Source organism: Myotis nattereri (genome assembly GCF_964212035.1).
Source record: "Myotis nattereri genome assembly, chromosome: 3".
Lineage (NCBI taxonomy): Eukaryota > Metazoa > Chordata > Mammalia > Chiroptera > Vespertilionidae > Myotis > Myotis nattereri.
In genome coordinates, this window is record NC_138077.1 from 200,809,684 (window position 1) to 200,833,093 (window position 23,410).

At 46.7% G+C, this 23,410-nt stretch overlaps 1 protein-coding gene across 2 annotated transcripts in view; it reads right to left on the reverse strand.

Annotated features, from left to right (window-relative positions):
• The window catches only part of MAN1C1 (mannosidase alpha class 1C member 1), a gene marked incomplete at its 5' end in the record, with an annotated part of 129,796 nt that overhangs the window by 82,818 nt on the left and 23,568 nt on the right, over window positions 1–23,410 (reverse strand). For both annotated transcript variants that reach the window (XM_081088313.1, XM_081088312.1), the window contains one exon: window positions 268–364. In XM_081088313.1, coding sequence (XP_080944439.1) covers window positions 268–364 — 97 coding nt within the window. The remainder of the gene's footprint in view (window positions 1–267; window positions 365–23,410) is intronic.

The window sequence follows — 23,410 nt, forward strand, 5'->3', positions numbered from 1 at the left end:
GGGTGGGTTAAACGAGTCTCCATCACTCACGGTCCCCACTTACAGTTCCAAGTTTGTTTGATCTAAGAAATAAGTGATCAGGGCATACAAAGAAGTGTGCGAGGAGAGTTAGGGTTGCCCCTGATCTAGAAGGCTCAGAAACCTGAACAGTCCAGAAGGAACCCAGACTTGGAGAAATAGGGACACAGCTCAGGAGGTAAAAAACAACAACAATAAGTTTCAGCTCAGCCACCAGGGGGGCAGCGGGCCTCCCCGACGGCCACTCACCGAACATGTGGCCCTGGTAGCCGTCCTTTGTGAGCGGCTGTAGCTCGTTTTTCCCCATCGCGTAACGCTTGTAGCTCTGCCAGGCGAACTGCATCATCTGTAAGAAAAGGTGGCAGCGTGAGCATGGCGACTCCCAAGAGTGCGACTGGCCTCCCAGCTTCGCCCTTTGCAACAGGGTTTGAAATCACATTCAAAAGATAATCTTCCAAATTGAGGAAATGACTTCCTCTCGCTATAATTTTATTCTTAGTTACAGCTGCCCAGAGGCCATTGTCCTTGGACAACCCCACATGTCCAGAGCCTGGGCACAGATTTCCTAGGGAAGACAGCCGGAGCCAACGCAGAGGCCCGCCTCGTCCAGGAAGGCGCCTCTGCTTTGCTCTGGCCTCAGGCGATCCTCTGAAGGAAGGAAACAACTCACCGAATGATGCCTGTTATAATCAAATAGAATAATCCCCTAGCGAAGGATAGCGAAATCCATTTTGCAGAAAAGGAGACAGGTCATACATGAGCGACTTGCCCAACGTTACACGGTGAATCAGTGCTGGGAATTGAACTCATGCCTCTGGCTCCAAAGTGTTAAGATGGTCCCCAAAGCCTTGGTGCTGTCCCTACATGAGTCTCTTCGAACTCCTCCAACACTTGGCTGGACCTACCCTGGCTGTCCCAGGCTCCCTGGTACCCCAGCTGGTCACTGTTGTTTGTTGTTTTTCTGGCTCTGAACTATAAACTCCTTGAAGTCAGAAACTACATGGACCTTGCCTCAGGTTCCCCCACAGCACCCAGCACAGGGCTTGGCACACGTAGGCAGCAATGAGTATCTGTCAACTTTGTCACCGAGTGTGTGAGTTGTTACTACATGAAGGCAACTATGTCAGCTCCTTGGGAGCATTACACTGGAATTTGGCCCCCTGGCTGCATTTGGCACTGAGCTGGAGGAATGCAAGGTGACAGTGGGCCCAGCCCACTTCCCCAGGGTCTCCTTTATTTGCTTCTATGGTGCCACCTTTTTGCCTTTGCATGGCAGCTGCAGAGCAGGAGAGCAGAGCAGAGCTCTGGGGTGACTGTGGGACCGAGGAGGGAACCAGGGCAGGGAGCTAAGGGACAGATGGGTGGGGAGCAGCTTGGTATAGTGGGAAGAATTCTATCTCTGTCACTATCTCTTTGACTTTGGCCAGTGAGTAAACATCTCTGAGCCTCAGTTGCTTCATCTTTGAATTGGGAATAACAGGCCTGCTTTACCACAATCCTGAAAGGTTTAAATGAAATGCCAGTGATCAACAAACACTGGTTGGTCAGCCTTTAACATACCCATCTGGTTCTCCTAGCCTCTTCTGTCCACCACTCCTTCCATCCATCCTATAGGTCCTCAAACTTCAGCGCCCACCAGAATCGCCTGGAGGGCTTGTAAAAAGGGCCTCATTCCTGAGTTTCTGGTTCAGCAGCCTGGGGTGGGCCCAAGAGTTTGTTTTCCTGACAAATTCCCATGTGACACTGCTGGTCCATGGACCACACTTGAGAACCACTGATCTAGCATATGTGTTTATTTTTTGTCACCTCACTTCCAGGCTTTCTTTTGTTTTCCTTCTATCTCTGGCCTCCCTTCCTGCCTCGGCCCCCTCCTTCTGGACATTTCCACCTGCATCCTCTATGTTCTGCAGCTCCATCTCTTCTAGGCACATCAGGAGAGTAACTTCTGCTGTGCTTGCTGCACAGACCAGGAGGGCAGACGTGACACATCTACGACCTGCGCTCTCTATCAAATGGCAGAATAACCTAGTACCTCTCCGTTTCACTGTTGATGAAACTGAGGCCCGCAAACAGAAAACGCTCAGGGCGGCACAGCCAGCAGGGCTGGAATCTAGCTCTTTCAACTCCTGGGCCACCGGACCTGACCCCCCCTCCCCCAACCCGTGCCTGGCCCACGTGACACACATGTAAATGTCATGATAGTGCATGCCAAGCACTTTGCATGGGCTTTGGTCCTGGTTCCATTCCTCTGTTATTTTCTATTTATCTGGAATTGCCAATACAGAAACTAATTGCTGGGTATGAGCGCTTGAGAAAGTCTGGTCTCCTCCCTCAGTCTCTCTTATGCGGAGCCCCTTGAGTAAGTCAGTGTGAGGGGAGGGAAGGGCGGTGGTGGGTGGAAGAGCAGCAGGAGGGTGTTAAACATAAATGACAGCAGGAAAAAGGAGCAGAGGTCTGGAGGGGGAAAGACAGTACCCTATCCTCAATATCCCCTCTGCTTAAGGGAGGGGGAGAGATGTGGGTGTACAGGAGTAATTAAGAAAATCACGGGTATCTACATATTCTCAAAGAAGCTGTCACTGCAGGGATGCCGAGATGTTTGGAACATGGGCCGTTCTCATAGCCATCCACGTCAATGAAGGGGAATGATGGCACCAGTGATCCCATGCCACTGGGGACTGGATTCAGAAGGCCATCAGAGTTTCTCTCAATCACATGCGTGCGCGCGCACACACACACACACAGAGTACACACAGACCCGCAAACCTTGGGTCTTCTACTTTGAGTCGTGAGTGGCTCAGCCCAGGCACTGGATGAGCAGGGAACAGGAAAGACCCCAGCCAAGAAGTCCTAATTTCTCTTTCTCCCGCACCCAAAGCAGCACTCACCAGATGTCCTGGCTGTGCTTGGCCGCAGTTTAGACTGCAGCTATGTGGGGAGTGCTCTTCCGACTCCCACCCTCTACTTCCCTGCCAACTGCTTGTCTTCCTCCGGACCCCAGCTGAAAGGGCACTTCTGCAGAAAGACCTCCTCCCCAGCCAAGCCCAAGTCAGGACCTACTCCTACCCCACATTCCTGATCCCCAGTCCCTTGGCAACCTGCAGCCAAGCTTTTATGCTTGCAACTATTCGGTCCGTCCCCTTACCCTTATTCATTGCCACAAGCCCTGCAACTCACTCAGGGACATCACAGGTATATGGCTGGTGTTCATTAAATATTTGCTGAATGAAATATAATAACACACAAAAAAATTGGCTCTGGAGCTTAATATATGGCTGGGAGACTCAAGGTGAACCATACATGGCACCGGATAAGTAACAGGTCAGAGGGAGGGGTCTTATGAGCAACAGAGGTGCTCAGAAAAGAGTAAGCCTGTATCTCAAGGGAGCTTTGTGGGTACCCAAGTGTCCTGATGGCCAAGTAGGACTGCGAGGGGCACAAGAAGAGGATGGCACATAGAAAAGCTTATCTTTTTTTTATCTGGATAGTTCAGTGGGCTTGACAGGATAGGTATTGCTCTCATTCAGAAATAACCATGCAATGGCTAAATAAAATATGAGATGTAAAGTATTAAACAGATATTAAAAATTATGTTTCCAGTTCTGGCCAGTGTGGCTCAGTTGGTTGGAGTGTCGTCCCATGTACCAAAAGGCAATGGGTTTGATTTCCAGTCAGGGCACATTCCCAGGTTGTGGGTTCGATCCTTGGTTGAGGTGCATATGGGAGGCAACCGATTGATGTTCCTCTCTCCCTCTCTCTCTCTCTCTCTCTCTCTCTCTCTCTCTCTCTCTCTCTCAGATCAATTTAAAAAATGATGTTTCCAAATGTTAGGGATGTAAAAATGCTCACTATATATTAAGTGGAAAAGCAGGATACTAAACTATATAGTATGAAACTCACTGGCCTATGTATAAGTTTATTAAATTAAAAAAAAAAAAAAGACTGGAAGGAAATATACCAAAAATGCTGACAGTGGTTATGTTTGTCAGAAGTTTTTTTTTCTTCTTCTTATTGACCTAGGTTTTCTATGGTTAATATCTAGAAATGTTTGTGCTGTGAAAACTAAAGGTTGTTAAAGTGAGAAACATAAGGAATAAATGATAAGGTGCTACTCCTAAATCAGAAGGGAGTGCTTGATGGCTGGCCATGGGGTGGATGGGATGGAACTGGGTTTTGATGAGAGAGAAAGCCCATCAGCAAGGGAAACAACGTACGTAGAAGCAAGAACCAGAATCTCAGAGTCAAAGAGAACGAGAGTGCCAGAGACATCATCTAGCCCCAGAGCCACACTGTAGTACAAGGACTGTGTGAGACCCACACAGGGGAAGTGACTGGTCGCGGCCAGGACACAGACGTCACTAGCACAGTGGTGGTGTCTCCAAACCATGGGCCAGGACAGTGAAGCAACAGACTGGGCCCAGGGCGGCCTGAGCTGTGGCGTGAAATTTGGGGCCGAATCAAGAATATGACTGTAAGAATCAAGAGACATGAGACTAAATACCAAGAGAAATCATACCTCTGCTCCCACTGGGTTCTAGAACTACACAACAGGCAGTTATCATTTGTGTATGCACATGTATGTGCTAGAGACAGAAGGCAGCTCTAGATGGTCTCTGGAAGCCCCTTCCTTCCATCAGTCTGTGATTTATGGATTCACAGAACACCTAACAATAGCCTGCAAAGCCTTCCCTTCACTGAGTCCTGCGAAGGCAGCAAACAAAGCTCCAATGCTGGGGAGACAGGCAGAGCAATCGGAGCTGAGTCCTAAGACATCTTGTCAGTTCTTTCTCAAACGAAAGCTCTTCTTGTCCACCGGAACAAATTACAATGACATGAAATCTTAAAGTGAAAAATAGTTTACTAGTGTGAGGCAGACATTATTATTTTATTTAAGATGCTCTTTCTACCTGTCTTGGAACTCTAGGATTCTCTCCTGCAGAAAAGTGACTAGAATTCAGTGTGTCGCCCAGGCACGGAAGCCCACCCCAGCCAGGGAGCCTCAGAACAATGGAACCAAGAGAGAAAGGTTGCATTTGAGGAGGGAGGCGATGGGATATTGGCAGACCACCTCCAGAGGGGAAAACTAATAGAAAGTTTGCATTGGAAAGTTCTCTGAAGGCACCTGGGGAGGAAGGAGGTGAGCATGGAAACAGTGAGATATCCTCCTTTTAGTGCCTGCTCTTTTGTTGTTGTTGTTAATCCTCATCTGAGGATATTTTTCCATTGATTTTTTTTTAAATATATTTTATTGATTTTTTACAGAGAGGAAGGGAGAGAGATAGAGAGTTAGAAACATCGATGAGAGAGAAACATCGATCAGCTGCCTCCTGCACATCTCCTACTAGGGATGTGCCCGCAACCCAGGCACATGCCCTTGACCGGAATCGAACCTGGGACCTTTCAGTCCGCAGGCCGACGCTCTATCCACTGAGCCAAACCGGTTCCGGCTTTCCATTGATTTTTAAAGAGAGTGGAAGGGAGGGGGAGAGACAGAGAGAAACATCGATGTGAGAATTTCTCATCGATTGGTTGCCTTCCGACAACCAACATATGTGCCCTTGACCGGAACTGAACCCGGGACCCTTCAGTCCACAGGCCGACGCTCTATCCACTGAGCCAAACGATATAGGGCTATGCTCCTCTTTTTAAAATAAAACAAACACACAGACAGGATCAAGTCTGGCCCAGAACCACAGTTGCAACAACTAGAGGCTGCCAAGAAGGGAAATGGATTTCCCCAGTCATTAAAGATGTACTCACAACTTATTTACATCTCCCAGCAGAGACACCTGGCCTGTTAGCAGGGGCAGAATGGGAAAGGATTTGGTCTCTAATAATCCTGGGATCTAATGACCACACAGATAGGGAGATCAGAATATCAAGTTGATATTTTTCCTTCACTTTTAGCACAGCCCAGGGAAATAGCAGACAGCTTGGTACCTGAACATCATCTGTTAGATTTCTCAATGCATCCCCACCTATGGGTGCTCCACAAAATGATCTTATTCATGGCTGCTGATGAGACATAACCCCCGATCTATATAGTTCAGAAGCTGGATGCAGATGGACTTTGATTATATGCTGGGAGTGGGGAGGAGTAGAACGCTCTCACTTTAGGGTTTCAATGAATTATTGAAAGGCATGTATAGGGTCCTAACTGGTTTGGCTCAGTGGATAGAGCATCGGCCTGTGGACTGAAGAGTCCCAGGTTCAATTCCCGGTCAGGGCACATGCCCACGTTGTGGGCTCGATCCCCAGTGGGGGGCATGCAGGAGGCAACTGATTGATGATTCTCTCTCATCATTGATGTTTCTATCTCTCTCCCTCTCCTTTCCTCTCTGAAATCAATAAAAGTATATTAAAAAGAAAGAAGAAAAAGGCACATAGAGAAAATGAAAATGTGATATGACTCCCTACCTCGCTGAGGTCCACAAAGGTCTCCTACATCCTGCCTATGGAGATTCAGATTTGATCAGTCTCAGAAATCTTACCCCATCTCTAGCTGTTCTGAGGCACCATGGTTGCAAGCGTGGGCCCTGGAGGCAGACAGACCTTTGCCACTCAAAGTGTGGTCTGGGGGCCAGCAGATGGGCACACCCAGGGAGCATGTTAGAAATGCAGCATCCTGAGCCTCACCTGAGACCTGCAGAATGAGAGCCAGCAGTTTAACAAGACCCCCAGGTGACCCAAATGCACATCAAGGTTAGACACTGCTGCCCTAGCTGGTTCCTCAGTGGTTAGAGCACCAGCCCTCAGACCGAAGGGTCGAAGGTTCAATTCTGGTCCAAGACATGTCCCTCAGTTGCAGGCTCTGTCCCTGGCCCTGTCAGGGCGCTTACGGGAGGCAACCAATTGATGTGCCTCTCTCACATCGATGTTTCTCTCTCTGTCTCTCCCTTCCACTCTCTCTCTAAAAAAATAAAATAAAATAAAATAAAATAAAATACAATCAATGGAAAAATATCCTCTGGTGAGGATTAATAAGAAAATAAAGTTAGACACTGCTGTAGGGCTCTGCCACCTATTGGCTATGTGGCCTTGAATGAGTGACCTAACCTCTCTGAGACTCAGTTTCCTTATCTCTAAAAGGAGGACAGGAATAGTTAATCCTTACAATAGCCCTGAGAATAAATAAGATAACATATGTGAAATGTGTAGCACAGCAGCTGGTACATAATAAGTGCTCAATAAAAGGCAGCCATAAGATGGTTGCTAGATAATTTACCTACTAAGTATCTTTCCATCCATTTCTCCCTGCACTCTAACCCAAGCCCCTGGCATTTCTCCATGGGACTCCTGCAGCAGCCTGTAACTGGTTTGGAGGAGTCCTTTCTGGCCTCCTACACATTCCTCCACACAGTAGCCGGGAGATTATTTGAAATGCAAATTTATTCATATCTCCACCCCCCTCCCCAGCACACACACACACACTTCCATCAGTTATAAAGAGCAAACTCATTAAAGCCCACCAAGAGCTGCAGAGCCCCAGCACTCATGCCTCCAGCCTCAGCTCGTCCTCCCCATCTCTGCCCCAGCCCACTAGCTTCCATTCTCAGTTCCTCAAAAATCCACTCCTCCTGCTGCTACAGGGCCTCTTAACACCGTAGCCCCACTCCCTGAATCATCCATCACTCCTCGTTTGGCCTGGCAAATAGCACTTATCTTTCAGATCTTGGCTTAGCTGCCATGTCCTAGTGAAGCCTGGCCTCCTAGGTCGTTTGAATGCCCCTATTACGGGGGAATATTAAAGTCAGAATTTTATATTAATTGTGTGATTGATTCATTAGTACCTATTTCCCCCACCAGAATGTAGACTACATTGCTCACTATTGTTCCCCAGCACTTAGCAGAGTGCCTAGCATTTAGAAGCCCTCCATGAAAATATGCTGAATAAATTCCCAACAGAGGGGGAGTCTCCCTACCCCCTCTCTCCCCCGCCCCCGCCCCCTTCTGCTGTGAGGACCATGAGAAAATGGCGATGCCTGGGACAGAAACACACTGCCCAGTGGCTTTGCCTCAACAGGGATTTACCAAAGGCTCAACAAAGGAACAGCTCCAACTGTGAGGCCACAGGGGGTAGCAAGAACGGATGAGACACTTTCCTACTGAGAATCTTTAGGATCTTGGTATGGAGTTCGCAAATGGACAAAAGAAGCTGGTGAAGAAGATCGCAAGCAAATTCGAGCTCTGTCACTGCACTGAGATCGGTTCCCTGACTGCAAAGTGGAAGGTCCTCCTTGATTTTAAACCAGTGAGACCCATTTTGGACTTCTGACCTTCAAAACAATAAGAGAATAAACGTATGTTGTTTTAAGTCACAGTCTGTGTGACTAGTTACTGTAGCAATAGGACACTATCACCTGAGGCCCTTGCATTTGCCAACGAAAAACTGAATGAATAAATTACCACAGCTCCCATGCACCTTTCATTCCACCACAGCCCTTTCTGTGCACAGGAAATCCCGATATTCTGGAAGATGGGAATCAGCATCGTCTACATTCCCTGGTGGTTCTCCTTGGAGCCCAGAGAAGATGGTACCATTCTACTCGAAGATTCCCTCAATAATACTTAACCCTTCTGCAGGATAATTCCTTTCATGTCTGCCTCCCGTGTCCTTGAGCTCTGTGACCTATTCGTCTCTGCAACCCAACCCCTGGCACAGAGCCTGGCCAAACAGAGGAAGTCAAATAGTAATAATAATGGCTACGTGTGTTTCCTGTTATCCAGTAGTGGACATCTGTTGAGCAGTTAGTGTGCGCCAAGCACTGAGCCAAGCCCTGCACCAAACTTCTCATGGCAGGTTACCATTCTTACCCCTATTTTACTGGATGAAGCAATCAAGTCCTGGAGGGTTAAATAACCTGCAAAGGACACAGAACCAATTGGTGGCAGAGCCAGGCAACGGATGCAGGAGGAGGGTCGGGAACCTGCACTCTCACTGTGGCAGCACACTGCCTCCCAAGCCTCTTTTCCCCAACTTGTGGGGCTATGCAGCTGGCAAGTGGATGGGCCAGTGTTTGAAGCTGGGGTCTGGCATATTCAAAAGCCTGTGGTATCCTTTCCATCCCACCAGGCTGCTTCACTGTCTAATGAATGCACGAACAAAACATCAACCCGGCACCTATGGACAGCACATGGCACTCCGAGACTCAAAACGAGAACCGGCTGCTGCCTTGTGCCTGGGCCAACTGGCCCATCCTGAGGTTCTGCATCTCTTGGAAAACAAGACATGTCCAAATTCCCTGTTCCCAGAGGCTCAGTCTGCTAGAAGGAATGGATGACCTGCTTTAAAGCTGCCCCAGCTGAGCCTGGAGCCTCTGGAAATGAGAAAGAGGCAGAATCAGTTCTTTTGCCTAAACATCAAGAATTAAGGAGAAAAAACAAATAAACACAGGTTTAAGTGAAAACAAGGAAAATACCAAAGTAAGAGGTAGAGAGACCTTGAGTGGACCATGGAGAGGAGTAATTTCTGTTGCCAGGTTTCCCAGGGAGGCAATGCTATTTGAAATATGGAAGGTCAGACTTGATAATCACTTTCTAGAGTCTAGAATCTAGACTGTCAGCGGCCTGGGTGTCCTGTTTTGGGCCTTTGGGGTTCACAGGGAAGCCCTTGGCTGAGGATGAGAACAAAGGCTTCAGGCTGACAGGAGCCTCGTTTTCCAGTCAGCATCACTATCTCTGAGGAACCAGCTCTGGGTACAGAATCCTTGGAGATTCCATTTCTGGACACTCATGGGCAGGAAAAGGCCCTATTTCCTGTCCAGTAAACTTGTGTCAATCAAAGCTTGGTGAATGAGCCACAGAGCATTTCCATGTAGCAGCCTGTGTCAGAGTTCATCACATACATCTCATTTAATCCTCCATTGCTACTCTGGAAAGCAGGTATTATGCCCATTTTATAGATAAGGATACTGAGGTTAAGAGAGGTTCTGAAACTATTCCAAGGGCATACAACCAATAAGTGGAAGGTTTAGATTCAAACCCAGGTCTGGTTCCAACCTTTGCCTCTTTTTGTTCTTTCCTCAACCTCCTCTCATCTGAAATCCATTCAGAAAATATGTATTAAAGCAAGCTGGTATGGTTCAGTGGTTGAGCGTCGACCTATGAACCAGGAGGTCACGGTTCGATTCCCGATCAGGCCATATGCCCTTGGTTGCGGGCTTCATCCCCACTGTGGGGCATGCAGGAGGCATCTCTCTCATCATTGATGTTTCTATCTCTCTCCCTCTTCCTTCCTCCCTGAAATCAATAAAAATATATTTTAAAAAAGAAAATATATATTGAGCATTCACTGGTACCCCATGTTCTGGTACCTACAGCAGTAAATAAGACAGACAGAGTACCTGCCTTCATTGCTGGTGTTCCCTCCTGTGGGAGACAGACAATAAGAAAGAAACAAATGAGCAGGGTAACTGAATGGTGACAAGCTCTACGAAGAAAAATCAAGCAAGGGAAGCGGATACGGGATGACAGTGGGTGGAGGTGACCAAGGAAGGCCTCCAAGAGAACATCTGCACTGAGATCTTAATTAGTATCTGAAATAAAAGCTCCTTCTGTTTCTCACATGTAACTGAGAAACGCATTTGACTTTTCTCTTCATTCCTCCTTGGTGCCCATCAGCAGAGATTTCAAAGTACATATTTTGGTTTTTGTTTTGTTTTGTTTTTGGCTAGAAAGGCTTACAAAATCCACTGATAAGGTTACCCATTCACACCAGAAGAGAGAATTCAAAGCAGTAAACAGACCCGCTTCAGTCCTACAAAAACTGTTAAAGTGACTCAGGTCTTGGAGCTCATTGGTCCTAGGAAGCCAAGTAGCTGCCATCCTGTAAGCGCCTTGATTTTGCATTGATCAGACAGCTCAGCATAGGTTTTCCTTTCATTTTTTCTAGGTCTGTGGAGATAGATGATGTGCAGAGATATTCTGGATTCATAATCACGGGCTGATGGAGATTTCTCACTCCTATAAGACTGAATTTCATGGGGCACGTTCCTTGATGGTGCTGAGCTGAAGTGCTATGATCTTGAAAGGATTTCTACAGCTCTATTATGAAAGATCACCTAATCACAATGGAGAGAGTAAAATTTCAAGTAATTTGATTCCAAAACCCTGAAATAGAATACCACAGAATAATTAACTAAGAAAACCAAAAAGGCTCTAATCTTGATGAATGAATGTGACAGACTAGGGGGGGGGGGGGAGGAGAGAGAGAGAGAGAGAGAGAGAGAGAGAGAGAGAGAGAGAGAGAACTCAGATGCTCAAGTGTCACAGATTTTTGAATTGTTTGAATGATCAGAATCAAAGCTCAGACAGGCCTGGCTTGATTTTCTGCTTTCCCCTCCCACCTCCCTCAAATGCACACATCCCACTCCCAAAGAACTGAATTTCCCAGCCCCAGCTCCGCTGCTGTGGCTTCTAATGGAATCAGGATTTTCTTTTTACGAAGCTGCCACCAGATCTGAGCTTCCTGCTGGGGCCTGTGAACCTATGGCAGGAAGGTGGCAGCTCCCGCAGAGCCGACAAAACAGACCCTTTCACAGAAGGCAGACAGACAGACTGATGGCTATGACAGGTGATGGAGCTTTCGCACAATTTCTCTTCCCTGTCTTGCTTTTGAGGTACAACTATGGGTGGTGGTGGCTCACTGGGGCTCTTTCATAAATCTCAAAGACAGGCCCTTTCAGACATTCCCGACAAAAGAAAGGCCTTGGTGAAATTTCTGTCACTGACAGCCATGTATAAGGAAGAAAACCATCCTGTTTTCTCAATTCTGAGCACAATGCTGAAAAAACATTGCATAAAATGATATCAGTTCAGCTGGCAGGGTGGGGTCTTCTCCAGCTACTGTTAATAAAATAACATCAAGTCTCAGGTGCCTTTTCTAAGGAGGTTGCTTCGACTCAACCTGCAGCACTGAGAAGCTGCTCTTTGTGTCTGTATTTTTCTGGGCAAGAGGAAGGAAGTCCTCTTACTTTTACTGTGGACTTGGTGTCCCATTTATGAACCTGAAAAAGATGTGAATCACTGTTCACTCTCAGATCCGATTCCAGACCTGGCGGGTACCACTTACAGTGAAAAAAAAAAAGGCCGAGCCTCATTAGCTGGAATTCCATAGCCCCCTCATGGCTGGGAAGTCACTAAGTGAGAAAGCTTCATTCAGGGTGATGAAAGGGAGTCAGGGATGGAAATGATGCAAAAGAGACAGAGAATGTAAATGCAAAAAGATTTCCTGAGTGATTCACTGTGGCTATTTAACCATTAGAAGTTTAAACTTTCTTGAGGTCAGGGAAAGAACCAGAGGAAAATCAGATAAACCCAGCAAAATTTTTAAATGCAAAGCATCTCTAAATAGCTATTTGATTAGGTGTTTTTTCCCCCCAATAAGCCTATGATGATTAGAAAATGCCTAGGAGATGAGATTTAAATATGCCAATCAGTCCATATCAAGAGTTTAGCATGAAAATGTAGAATGTAATTATCTTTCAACGATAACCATGATAACCACGTTTGGGGGGCTAAGCCTTAGAGATCTGAAACCCAACAGATGACCTCTCCCTATGCCCAGAGCAGCTGCCTCCAACTTAAAAGAAAAATAGCAATGCCAAGTGTTATCTGAAAATTCCACCAGTGTGACCTTTAAAGAGAATGATTTTGAGTATTTCTGGTGATAACTCTGACACCATTTCTTCCACTAATGGGGCATTTTCAGAACCAGCAGGGTGATGGAGATAACCTGACTTCACAGGAGTGCAAATAGAGTCTACTTGAAATATCTGATCTCCTATTTTCTCCATTGGTGATCATTTCTGAGGTTGGAAATCATCAAAAACCTAAAGATTCACAACTTCTTCCTTCTCATGCAGTCTGTAAGGGTGTGCAGAATGGATCCCGCAGTAGAGATCGGTCTGTAATCGGGCAGAATGTTATCCAAAAGAGGAGAGCGGAATGCAGTCAACTGTTTAGAAGTGGGGGTTTTTTGTTTTTGTTTTGTGTGTTTTGTTTTTTTCTGTCTTGCTACTGGGGAATGTTGCATCACAAAGAACTACTCTGGTGCAAAAGAAGTCTTAGGCCCTGGCCAAGGTGGCTTAGTTGGTTGGGCACTGTACTGTGCACTGAAATATTGCTGATTCGATTCCCAGGTTGTGAGCTCAGGAGGCAGCCAATTGATGTTTTGCTCTCACATAGATGTTTCTCTCTCCCTCTCCCTCCCTCTCTAAAATTTTTTAAAAAGTTAGACTAAGCCTTGGTCCCTGCCCTTGGGGAGCTCCAGTGGTGCAGTGGGGTTCTCCTATTCAGCCTCCAGAAAACAGGAACTTAAAAAAAATCTTTAAAGACTCAGGCTGTCATCAGGTCCATTCTTCCCCCACCCAGATAGGACTCAACTATCTCTCAAAACAGCGTTTTATAATATTGTGATGGTAAAATGGCTAAGAAAGGTTTCACTTCTTCAGCCTGTAACTACAGAAACGTGTGTCTTGGGCACCAAGGGATGTTACCAGGCAACATGACAAAAACGAATAACATTGATAGTCCATCCCATGGTAATAGCTTTTATAATTAAATATTACTGCAAATACAATAGACCCCCACACAAATGGGAATAATGGAGACACAGCCATCTCCCTGCCTCTTTGTCAGCAACTCTCCTGTCTACACATGGACCTTGCACTTCTATGGGACTAGAGAGGTCTGTATTAACCTGTCAGCGTCAGTGGCCATAACTCTAACTGGGGCAGTACTTCCTTGACTAAGCTCTTTCCAGTGATAATTAAACCCGCCAGCCTCACTTGCAAGGTCTGACCACAACTGAGCAGCACATATATACATTGGCATGTCTAACGGTGACGACTTCTTCAAGTACCACTGACTGGGGCCTGGGCTCCAGCACGCTCATCATGAGATAAGTATCTCCTTATGTGAGCACCTTGAGTCACAGCCCCTGCCCCAGGAGCCTTCATCTTTTCTTTTAATTGACCAATGTTTTGCAATATCAGCTCCATTTATCAGGCACCTCCATGGTCTGCTAATAGAATTTGCAGAATCCTATTCCCCAGTCTATAGCCAAGGCCAAGAACTCTTCCGTCATTCCTGTAAGTCCAAGAACATTTCAGATGCACTATAAATTGAACTTGAACTTCGTCTACCATCAGCTGCTGACCTGAGAACGTGCCAGCAAGGGCTTCAGTTCATGATGAGATGTTGGCTAGACAAATTACCTGCCAACGGTACCTTTGCCTATCAATATCACGCAGGCCAATAATGTTCAACGTGGGGATACATGGAAAGAGAGCTCTCCTGGGAGGAAGTGTTTTTGCAAAATCCATTCCCTTGACAACTGTTTTACAAGCAAGCGATAGTACTGTGGGGTTTTTTACCCCATAGTTTTCAACTATTCTGATGTCTAAAAATCAACATTGTCAAATGCCCTACTGTGAAAGATAGGGATTAAAATAGAAGCCAAAAATGTTCAAGCTTCTAGAGTTGAACATTTTTAAAGCCAGGGATTTACACTGCCTTTTGGGGGGTGGGACAGTAATGAGCAAAAGATGGGCAACATTTAGAGGTACTTCTAGGGATCACTTATTCAACACAGGACCATGGAGAAGAATCTGGAGGACAGATGGCCTGCCATGCTGGTTCCCTCCACCCAGAGTTGGAGGACTAACCTGGTCTCTATGGGGAGTGCAGCCTAGTCTCTGATCATCCCCTTCTGGGTTTAAAGAAGCTTTAAGAACAAGCCAATCGGCCTCAGGACTAGGTTATATTCCTTTAGACTCACACTCTCTCTGATTTTCTAAGACAGGCCGAATTTCAAATATTCTGTCCCATTATCAATGTCAGACACAATGTCCTAAGTTTTTGTTTTTTTTTTTGGAAAATTGAATTGGTGGGCCTCCCTGGTGTGGGCAGAACCACACTCCTAGGACAAGGACAGAGCAGTGGTATAAAGAGTGCTATATTCTCTGCTCAAAGCTGAAGTCTCCCCCTGATGACCTCAATGGAATTATTAGCTCAATTCTAAACAAGTCATAGCAAATCAGGGCACTTCTTAACGTAATCATCTACCCATCCATCCTTCTATTCATCCACCCACTATTCCACATTAAGTACTGCCTGTATGCCAGAACCATGCTTGAGACTGGGGCTACAGAGGAACAGGATACATGCCTATGTCAAGGTGAATCATTTTTAAAAGCAGGGTTCTTGATTTGGGGCTTTTGGTTGGAAGGGGAGCCTATGAATCCTTTGAAATTAAAGGAAAACTGTGTGTTTTTTGTGCACACATGTGCACACCATGAGCATTAGTCTGGGGAAGAGGGTTTATAGCTTTTATCTGATTAACACAGGAATCTGTGACTCAAGAAAGGTTAAGAATCACATAAAGCTTTAATGCAAATTGCTGTGTTCTGTCCCAGAGATCTAGCCACAGAGAAGCGATAAGACAAAGCTATGCAACAAAGGTGATGCTTGGGTGGGACTTTGACAAGTGCATGAGTTTGGCTTCACCTGGCCCACCTCAAAGAATGAAGACTCATTCTTCTAGCTCAAGCCTCTTCCTCCAGTGCCCTTTGGGCCTCTCACCCACATCAATCTCCCTCCTCCATGCTTGTTCCTCCCTCCTTTTGCTTATTCAACAAGTTTCTCCTAAGTGAGTGCCTACTTGTACCCTGTAAACAAGACAGACACGGGTCCCTGCCCTTCTGGATCCAACATTCTTGTGAGAGAGACAGACATTCATCAAACATGGACAGAGACATATAAGTACACACTGCGATTAATGCTAGGCAGGGGGAGAACAGAGAAAGAAGAGAAAGACTACCCATGGGGCCTGATTCCAAAGAGACAGGGAAGGCTTCTGCTCACTGGCCAGCAATCTGGATTATAAACTGCCCCCACGAGTCTGAAAATCCCTCACAGGGAGAGACCATGGATAATTTGGGTTGGCAGCTCATACAGCTTGCAAGCCCCTGGCTCCGGGTAGGCATTTGTATTTGCTGAACAAATAGATGAGTGAATCAGCAGGCTACTCTGTAATATTTCTTATATTAAATATTTTTAAGCCCTTTCAGGTGCAAAGATCTCAGTTTAGATGTCCTCCAAGCTCATAGCACAGAGAAAAGCTAACAAATCATTAGATTGAGAGGGTGCATTCCATTTTCACAAACTCTAAAGAAACTGTGACTTTGCTTCCCTCTTACTGGCTTTCTCCCACAAAACTACTTTAATATTCAATCCTGGGCCTTCATTCAAGCTCCAAGCTATGCACACAGGACTCTGCTCAGGCTCTGTCCTCGAGCTGAGCCCAGGCTCAGCCCCATCAATCCAGAGCTGACAGATGTGACCACAGTGGAGGCAGAGCTCGCCCTTGGTGGGGATGACCAAGACACAGAGAGGGGAGGGGGCACCTGTGCCTCGAAGGAGGGAAGAGGTTGAAAATGCAAACTATGAGGTTGACATATTGATTATGCTTACTGTCTATTTTGTCCCCTGCTGCATCTCTGGTGCCTGGCACATAATATACACTCAATACTTATTTGTTAAATAAATGAGTCAGTGAGTGAAAGGGGAATTGGGCAGGCCAGTCAAGGCACTGAAGTGGTAACACAGATGGGCCATGCAGCAAAGCTGTACCTAGTGGTGTCCTGGCAAAGGTGTAGTTCCCACATGAGCACTGGTTGATATTTCCATTTATCTTAAAAAGTAAGACAAAAATGGCCCTGGCCGGCATTGCTCAGTGGTTAGAGTGTAGGCCTGCACACTGGAGGGTCACAGGTTTGATTCTTGCCCCCCAGATTAATGTGTCTATCTCTCTCACATCAATGCTTCTCTCTTTCACCCCCTTCCCTCTCCCTTCCACTCTCTCTAAAAATCACTGAAAATAATATCCTCACTCCTGGGGTGAGGATTAAAAAAAAACTAAGACAAAAATGAAATAACAAAAACATACCAGAATTTATTTTGTTTGTCAATGATGTGAGCAGATTCTTTCCTGAATTGGAAGGTAGTTTTCGAAAACTGGAGGCAGGCCATGGCCTAGAGTTCATTACCCTGACTCTACTACAGGGCAGTGATTTGCTGTGCAAGCTACATGGATGTTTTTATTCTAGTAAGAATAACATATAAAAGGAAGACAGTGGGGGCCGGTGATAACTTACCGAGGCCAAAGCTCTGTGGGTAACAGGGTCTAACGTTAGGTCACTGAGTTCCCTGGTTCTGCCTTCTCGTTTTTCTATGGCTCTTGCTGTATTAAATCTCTTTTTCGTATGTTTGTCAAAGGGCATCCCCAAGCCCCCAAATGGGACATAAATAGAATTGATGTACAAAGAGCTACTATAGTCTCAGCACAGGAAGTGTAAGGCCCTTAGTCTCAAAGTGACAGATGAGTAGGAAATTATTTCTTGCTAAAGAATAATGAAGACCATAAATTGCTGTGTGTATGGATGATTCACTAGAAGGTGAGCAACTCTGACTGAAAAAGGAAGTTAGAGCCTCGGGGCCTTGCTTCATGGCTTTGTTCCTATATTTCAAGCCCCCCCCCCCCAAAAAAAACACCCTCACCCCCATCCATATAACCTTTGTCCCTCCTTCTCTCCAATCTCTGGGAAAAGGCAAATATTGAGAGTGGCTTTCTCAGAATGAAAGTTCTTCACTCCTAGAGAGTTTCATGACACTGACAGGTTCTTGCTTAGAAGGTTGAGGCCCTGGGATCCATTTTACATCCAGATTTCAGACCTTTCCTCTGCCTAATTACAACCCAAGTTGGTCTATCTCAACCCCTGTCTCATCTCTGGCTCCTCCCTGGCCAAGGAACCTAAACAGAGAGCAAGATGCCAGCGTGGACATGATAAAAAAATGTCTTGTCCTTTAATTTTCTACTTCTAACAGCACCCACCAAAGAACCACTACAACTAGGCAGGCATAAGCACAGCTGGACAGCAGAGAAACACACACAGAACTGCCTGCAGAAGGTAGAGACCCAAAAGGAATTTAATACTCATGCTTATTTGTTCCAGATATGAAGCTGACCCTATAAAACTGAGGCAAGTGTTTCAGCTAACACTTTGGCAAATCACTACTAAAACCAGCAAATCGCTAACCCTGGAGAAGGTGCCAAATGTACCTGTAAGCCGTATTACGAAAAGATGTCTTTAAAAGGACATGATGAGCCAACCTAAGACTCACATCAGCTTTGTAGACAGTCCTTTGCACACAATCCATTTGCAGATACCCCACCCCAAGAGGAAGCAGCTCCTGAGGACCCCAGTCTAGGCCCCAGGCTCCCCGGCCACCCCAGCCTCGGGGGAGCTATTTCACACTGTCAGGCTCGGGGATGCGATTTTTTCCTTTAAGTCAAACTGCAACAGGAAAAATTGAGGTTTCAGGGTAAGAGTGAACTTCCTGACGTTGTCCTATTAACCACTGGCACAATTCCCTGAGGGAAAAGTGGCTTCTTCTAGACAGTTCGTAAAAGGAAGCGATTTTAACCAACAGACTTAGAAGTCAGTACCCTTGATACGAGGCCAACAATAGACCCGAGGAGAGAAACCAGGAGTGGAGGAAGGATGCAAGAGGAAGAGCCTGCCTTCTAACCTGCTACACTCTGCCCCACAAGTCGATCATCTTCTGTCCCCAAGGGCCAGAGGACAGTTTTCCATTTATAGTTGTCAAACGTGGCTCACTCCTTTGAAGCCAAGATAAGAGATTTAAACTATAAGTGTTGCCCATTCGGTGTAGCTAAACTAGTTATTGGTTTCTTTTTTCTTTTTGAATATATTTTTATTGATTTCAGAGAGGAAGGAAGAGGTAGAGAGAGATAGAAACATCAACGATGAGAGAATCATTAATCAGCTGCCTCTTGTATGTCCCCCACTGGGGATCAAGCCCGCAACCCAGGGCATGTACCCTGAACCCAACCGTGAATCCAACCGTGACTTCCTGGTTCATAGGTTGACACTCAACCACTGAGCCACACCAGCCAGGCATGATTGGTTTCTTGAGAGCACCTGAGAACTGTAATTACGGAGATGAGGCGAGAGCACTGCCCACACTTATTAGAGGGGTGATTTTTGCTCTGAAAGAGCAGTCACAGGTAACAGATTCCCTCCCCAAGTTCCATAACCTCCAGGAGCTGAGCGAGAGGCTGCAGCAGGAATGGAACTAGTTTGGGCCCCATATTTTACATATAAAACTCAGACCTGGAGATGCTAAAGGACTGACCCAAGGTGACACAGTAAATGAATTCCTTAATCCACAACCTTTGGGGATGAAGCAGGTTGGAGCCCTCAATCAGAGATAGGCACTAAGTTTTGTTTCTATTTTAAAATAGCCGAGCTCACAAGATGTTTATTTCAAACCAATAAGGCCTTGCTTTGTTCTAAGCCACGTCAATTTTCAGAGAACAGCATGTGTTCCGGTGAAGGCCACAGCACTGTGGAACCACGGAAAATTTACAACCTAAATGTGAGCAGATTACGTTCCATAGCAGCTGCCATAAAGTCAGTCTTCCCAATGCGGCCATACACGGATTATGGTGGAAGCTCCACTAAGCATGAAGAAAGGACAATTATTTGCAGAAGAGAAAAACTGCTTCGGCAATGGCTAGGTCCTGGGACCTGGGAGAGCTGGGGGCAGGGTGGAGAGGTCCACCCAAACTGTGGGTCATAACTTCCTTAACTTAGAGACTGGATCCAACTCAACACTCCCCCCGAAAAAATAAAGTCAGAACTGCTTTTCTTTTACAAAGCCTTACCCTCTGGAAGGAGTCAGGTGCCTCATGAATCCATATAACAGTGTCTCCTAAGACAACAATCTCTAGACTTGAAGTCTTTGGTAGACCCTCATCTAGAAAGGCAACCCCCAGTATCACTGTACACAAGGCTCAGAGGGGTTAATTAATTTGTCTACAGTTGCACAGCACATCTGTAAGAGATAAGTAGTTCTAGGTTTTGGGCAGGGGGGGCAGGAATGAATGAAGGACTCAGGCTGATTATCTGGGTGGCGTAGCTCCTACAATTCTTAGAGTTCCCAAACTTGTCTCCCTGTCAACCAGGAATAGATCAGGGTTTCTAAACCTCATCACTATTGACATTTTGGGCTGGATAATTCTTCATTGTAGGGGACTATCCTGTGCATTGTCAATGTTTAGCAGCATCCTTGGCCTCTACCCACTAGATGCCAATAGCATTTCTAGTTGTGACATCCAAAAATGTCTCTGGACATTGCCAATGTCTCCTTCCCCAGGGGCCGGGGGGGGAGGGGGCAAAGTTACCCCAGTTGAAAAGACAGTAGATTTCAGAGAGTGCAGTCCCCTGTATTGTCCTCCCAAACATGCCTTGCCCCCTAGGAAACAGTTGGGCCACTCAGCAAGCTTCCTGCAAAAGTCAGGCTGAGGGAAGCTGAGGCCAGCAAGAGCAGCCTAATTCTGGGGAAAGTAGCTTAAGACCAATACCCTCTCCAACATGGCCCCTCAGCCCAGAATACTGACACCTGCTGGATGCAAGAGGGTTTAGAAAAATCAGGGAGTCTGCAGAGCATCCAAGGTGGGGTGACAGGACAGCTGATTAGAAGGCATTTGAATTAGGGGCACATAGTCACATCACAACACAAAAGGCTGGTTTCATATAAGGAACCCTTGGAGAGATGGGCCATGACCAGCAGTGCTAGGAAATGTTTAGGGGTCTCAGCAGAGATGTTACAATAGAAGCTAGTAATGATTAAATACCTACTATGTGCTAGGAACTATGCTAAGTAATTTATGAATACTCCAACCCCAAGGTTATCACCTATTGTGCAGAGAAGGAAACTGAGGCAGCAGTTAAGTAACTTGTTTGAGGCCCCTGTTCATCCTGCATGTCTGTGCACCCAAGCTCTACTGTAGGAGGAGACAACCTCATGACAGTGCCTTGTGGGGCTCTGGCCCCAGCTCAATAAACCCACTAAGGTAGGGGGGAAAGATGGCATGACTGGAGGCAGCAGCAATCTTTGCTAAACATCCACATGCCAAGTGCTGCCACCAGCTCAGCCCCGTGCCCATGTGGGTGCTAGAGGCCTTCCAGCTGGTGGGGCAGGAACAGCTGGCGCCAGCTGGAACAGAAGTTGAGAACACATTAGCAGAGTCTCACTTCCCAGGAGAGCGCAATCTCACCACACTGAGTATTCTTCTTTGACAGCAAATAGTACTCGCAGGAGTCCCCGTGTCCCTTAGAGAAGCCATTTGTTTCCCAACAGCAGCCAGGAAGGTGGCAGCCCTCCTGTGGCAGGAGTCACGGGCGCTGCCTGGACCTCTGGTCAGGGAGGCCTCTGCCGGGGACCACACAGCCTTCCAGCCCTGACACTTGGGGCAAAGGATCCTCATCTGGGAATCTAGGAGTAGAGTGTCTACCATTGTCCTTGGGAAGGGCCTGGAGGCCTGGTGGTCAGCTGGTCAGACTCCTAGCAGTCAGGAGCTACTATGAAGGGGGAAATTGAAAAATGAAGCACTTGGCTTGGGTACCATTGCTGGGAAGCAGGACAGGCCCGCTGAGTCCCTAAACTACTCAGCCATCCTTGCTCAGGTTGGTCTAAAGCCACTGTGGCTGGCAGGCTGCAGGGGCTTCCCTCCCACTCAGGACCCCGTGACACTGATATGGGACCGTGTTGCTAACACCCCTCAGACAGAACACACTTCATTGCTTTTCTAAATCCCACACCCAGGAGTCTGAGGAAACACCTGAAAGAAGCCTGATAGAAAGCACACATTTTCCCCAGGGAGACTTTCTTTCTGACGGCTGACCTCAGGCCTCCGCCAGGGCAGGGATTAGAATGCCCACTAACAGGCCAGGAGCATCAGTTTGTGGTTAAAGGATGAGCACGTTAATTCTGTGTGACCTGCTTGGTGACAGGAGCCAGAGAGAGGCGCACACATTAGTCTCTCCCTGCAGAGAGCAACTTACTTGGAGAAATGGAGTTCCTTGGGTCACAGCTCCATGGACACAGAAGGGCAGGTCACTGCTTTGTGGAGTCTTGTCACATAGCTGGGCATGGCTGTCTTTTCCCACCCGCTGGGAAGCTGCTCACAATGACACAGGCAGAATGGGAGCAGGAATCTGTCCAGCTCATACAGGACCACGAGCAGCCTGAAGCAACCCTCCAGCCCCAGGAACAGGGCAGTGAGCTGGGAGAGGCTTAAGGTACAGCTGAAGAGCTAAGCGAGCTCAGGGCCAGGTGTGAAGAACCAAGAACCCTCTTCCTCTCAAACATGGCAGTTTGTCTTTCTGGCCAGGTGGGCCCGGTTACCATCAGAAGTCCCCAGCAAGAGCTAGTCTGCACTTCCCGTCTGGGACACAAGAAAGAATGGGAGAGGGTTTCCAACTGGCACTCCAGGCCTCAGCAGTGGCCTGCCCGGCAGCCCCTGGTTCTTGGCATTCATTGATTTCTAGAAAGTTTGTTCACTAGTTGGTGAACACCGTTCTGAGTGTACAGCAGGTGGGAATCTCTCCAGAACCGAGCTCCTCACCCAACTCTTTCTTGGTCATGTACTCTCTTTCTCTTAAGCCAGTCTCCTCCAGTTCTCCTTTGAGGGGTTCTTATTTGTTGAACAAACAAATGAAAAAAGTTTAAAAATAAGCTCAGATAAGAACAATAAAGCCTCTGTTAGCCTTTGCCATTAAAACTGATTTGAAATAGGAGAGCCAGATTTTCCAGGTTAGAATTACAGGGTTTGTGGATTAGAAAAACAACCAAATCTCCACTATTTTTCTTCTATAAGAACTAAATTGACATTTACTTGCACAAGCCAAGAGCAAAAAGGGACAGCCAGCTCTCCTAACAGCTATTTATATATCCAAGTGTGGCAGATTTATCAGCGTCTAAAATGGCAGAGAGAGAAATCAGAACATGATTATGTCAGAGATAACTTCTATATTGTCCCAAATAGAGTTTCCTGTTGTTAAAAGCCCCTGTTCCTGGCTGCAGGGGAGACCTGGGTTATGCCATTGAGAGAACACAGTCAAGCAGGCAATGTCGGACTTAGTCTCTCTCGGGGCAGGTCATGAGCTCTCAACACAGACCTGAAAATAAGCTCAGCACAACCTCAGAAGCAACAACTACAGGAAGTAGCCTGGAGCGGTGGTTGCTTGCAGAGGCTGACGGGTCTCCTAGAGGCCCCAGCATGGTGAGCACTGGGCACTGATTTGGAAATAAAAGGCTCCAAACTCCTACAGTTGCTAGTTGGAATCCCCTCGGCTCTCTGGCTCTTGTGTCACTTATACTTGTTCCACAAGGTCACAGCCCCGCAATGAGCCAGATGCCTCCTTATTCATTCCTTTAGGGCAGAATAAATAAATATTGGATAAGAAACAATGCTGAGGACCTGATTTATAAAAGAAGAACAATCTGGCTTCTGGTAGAAAAG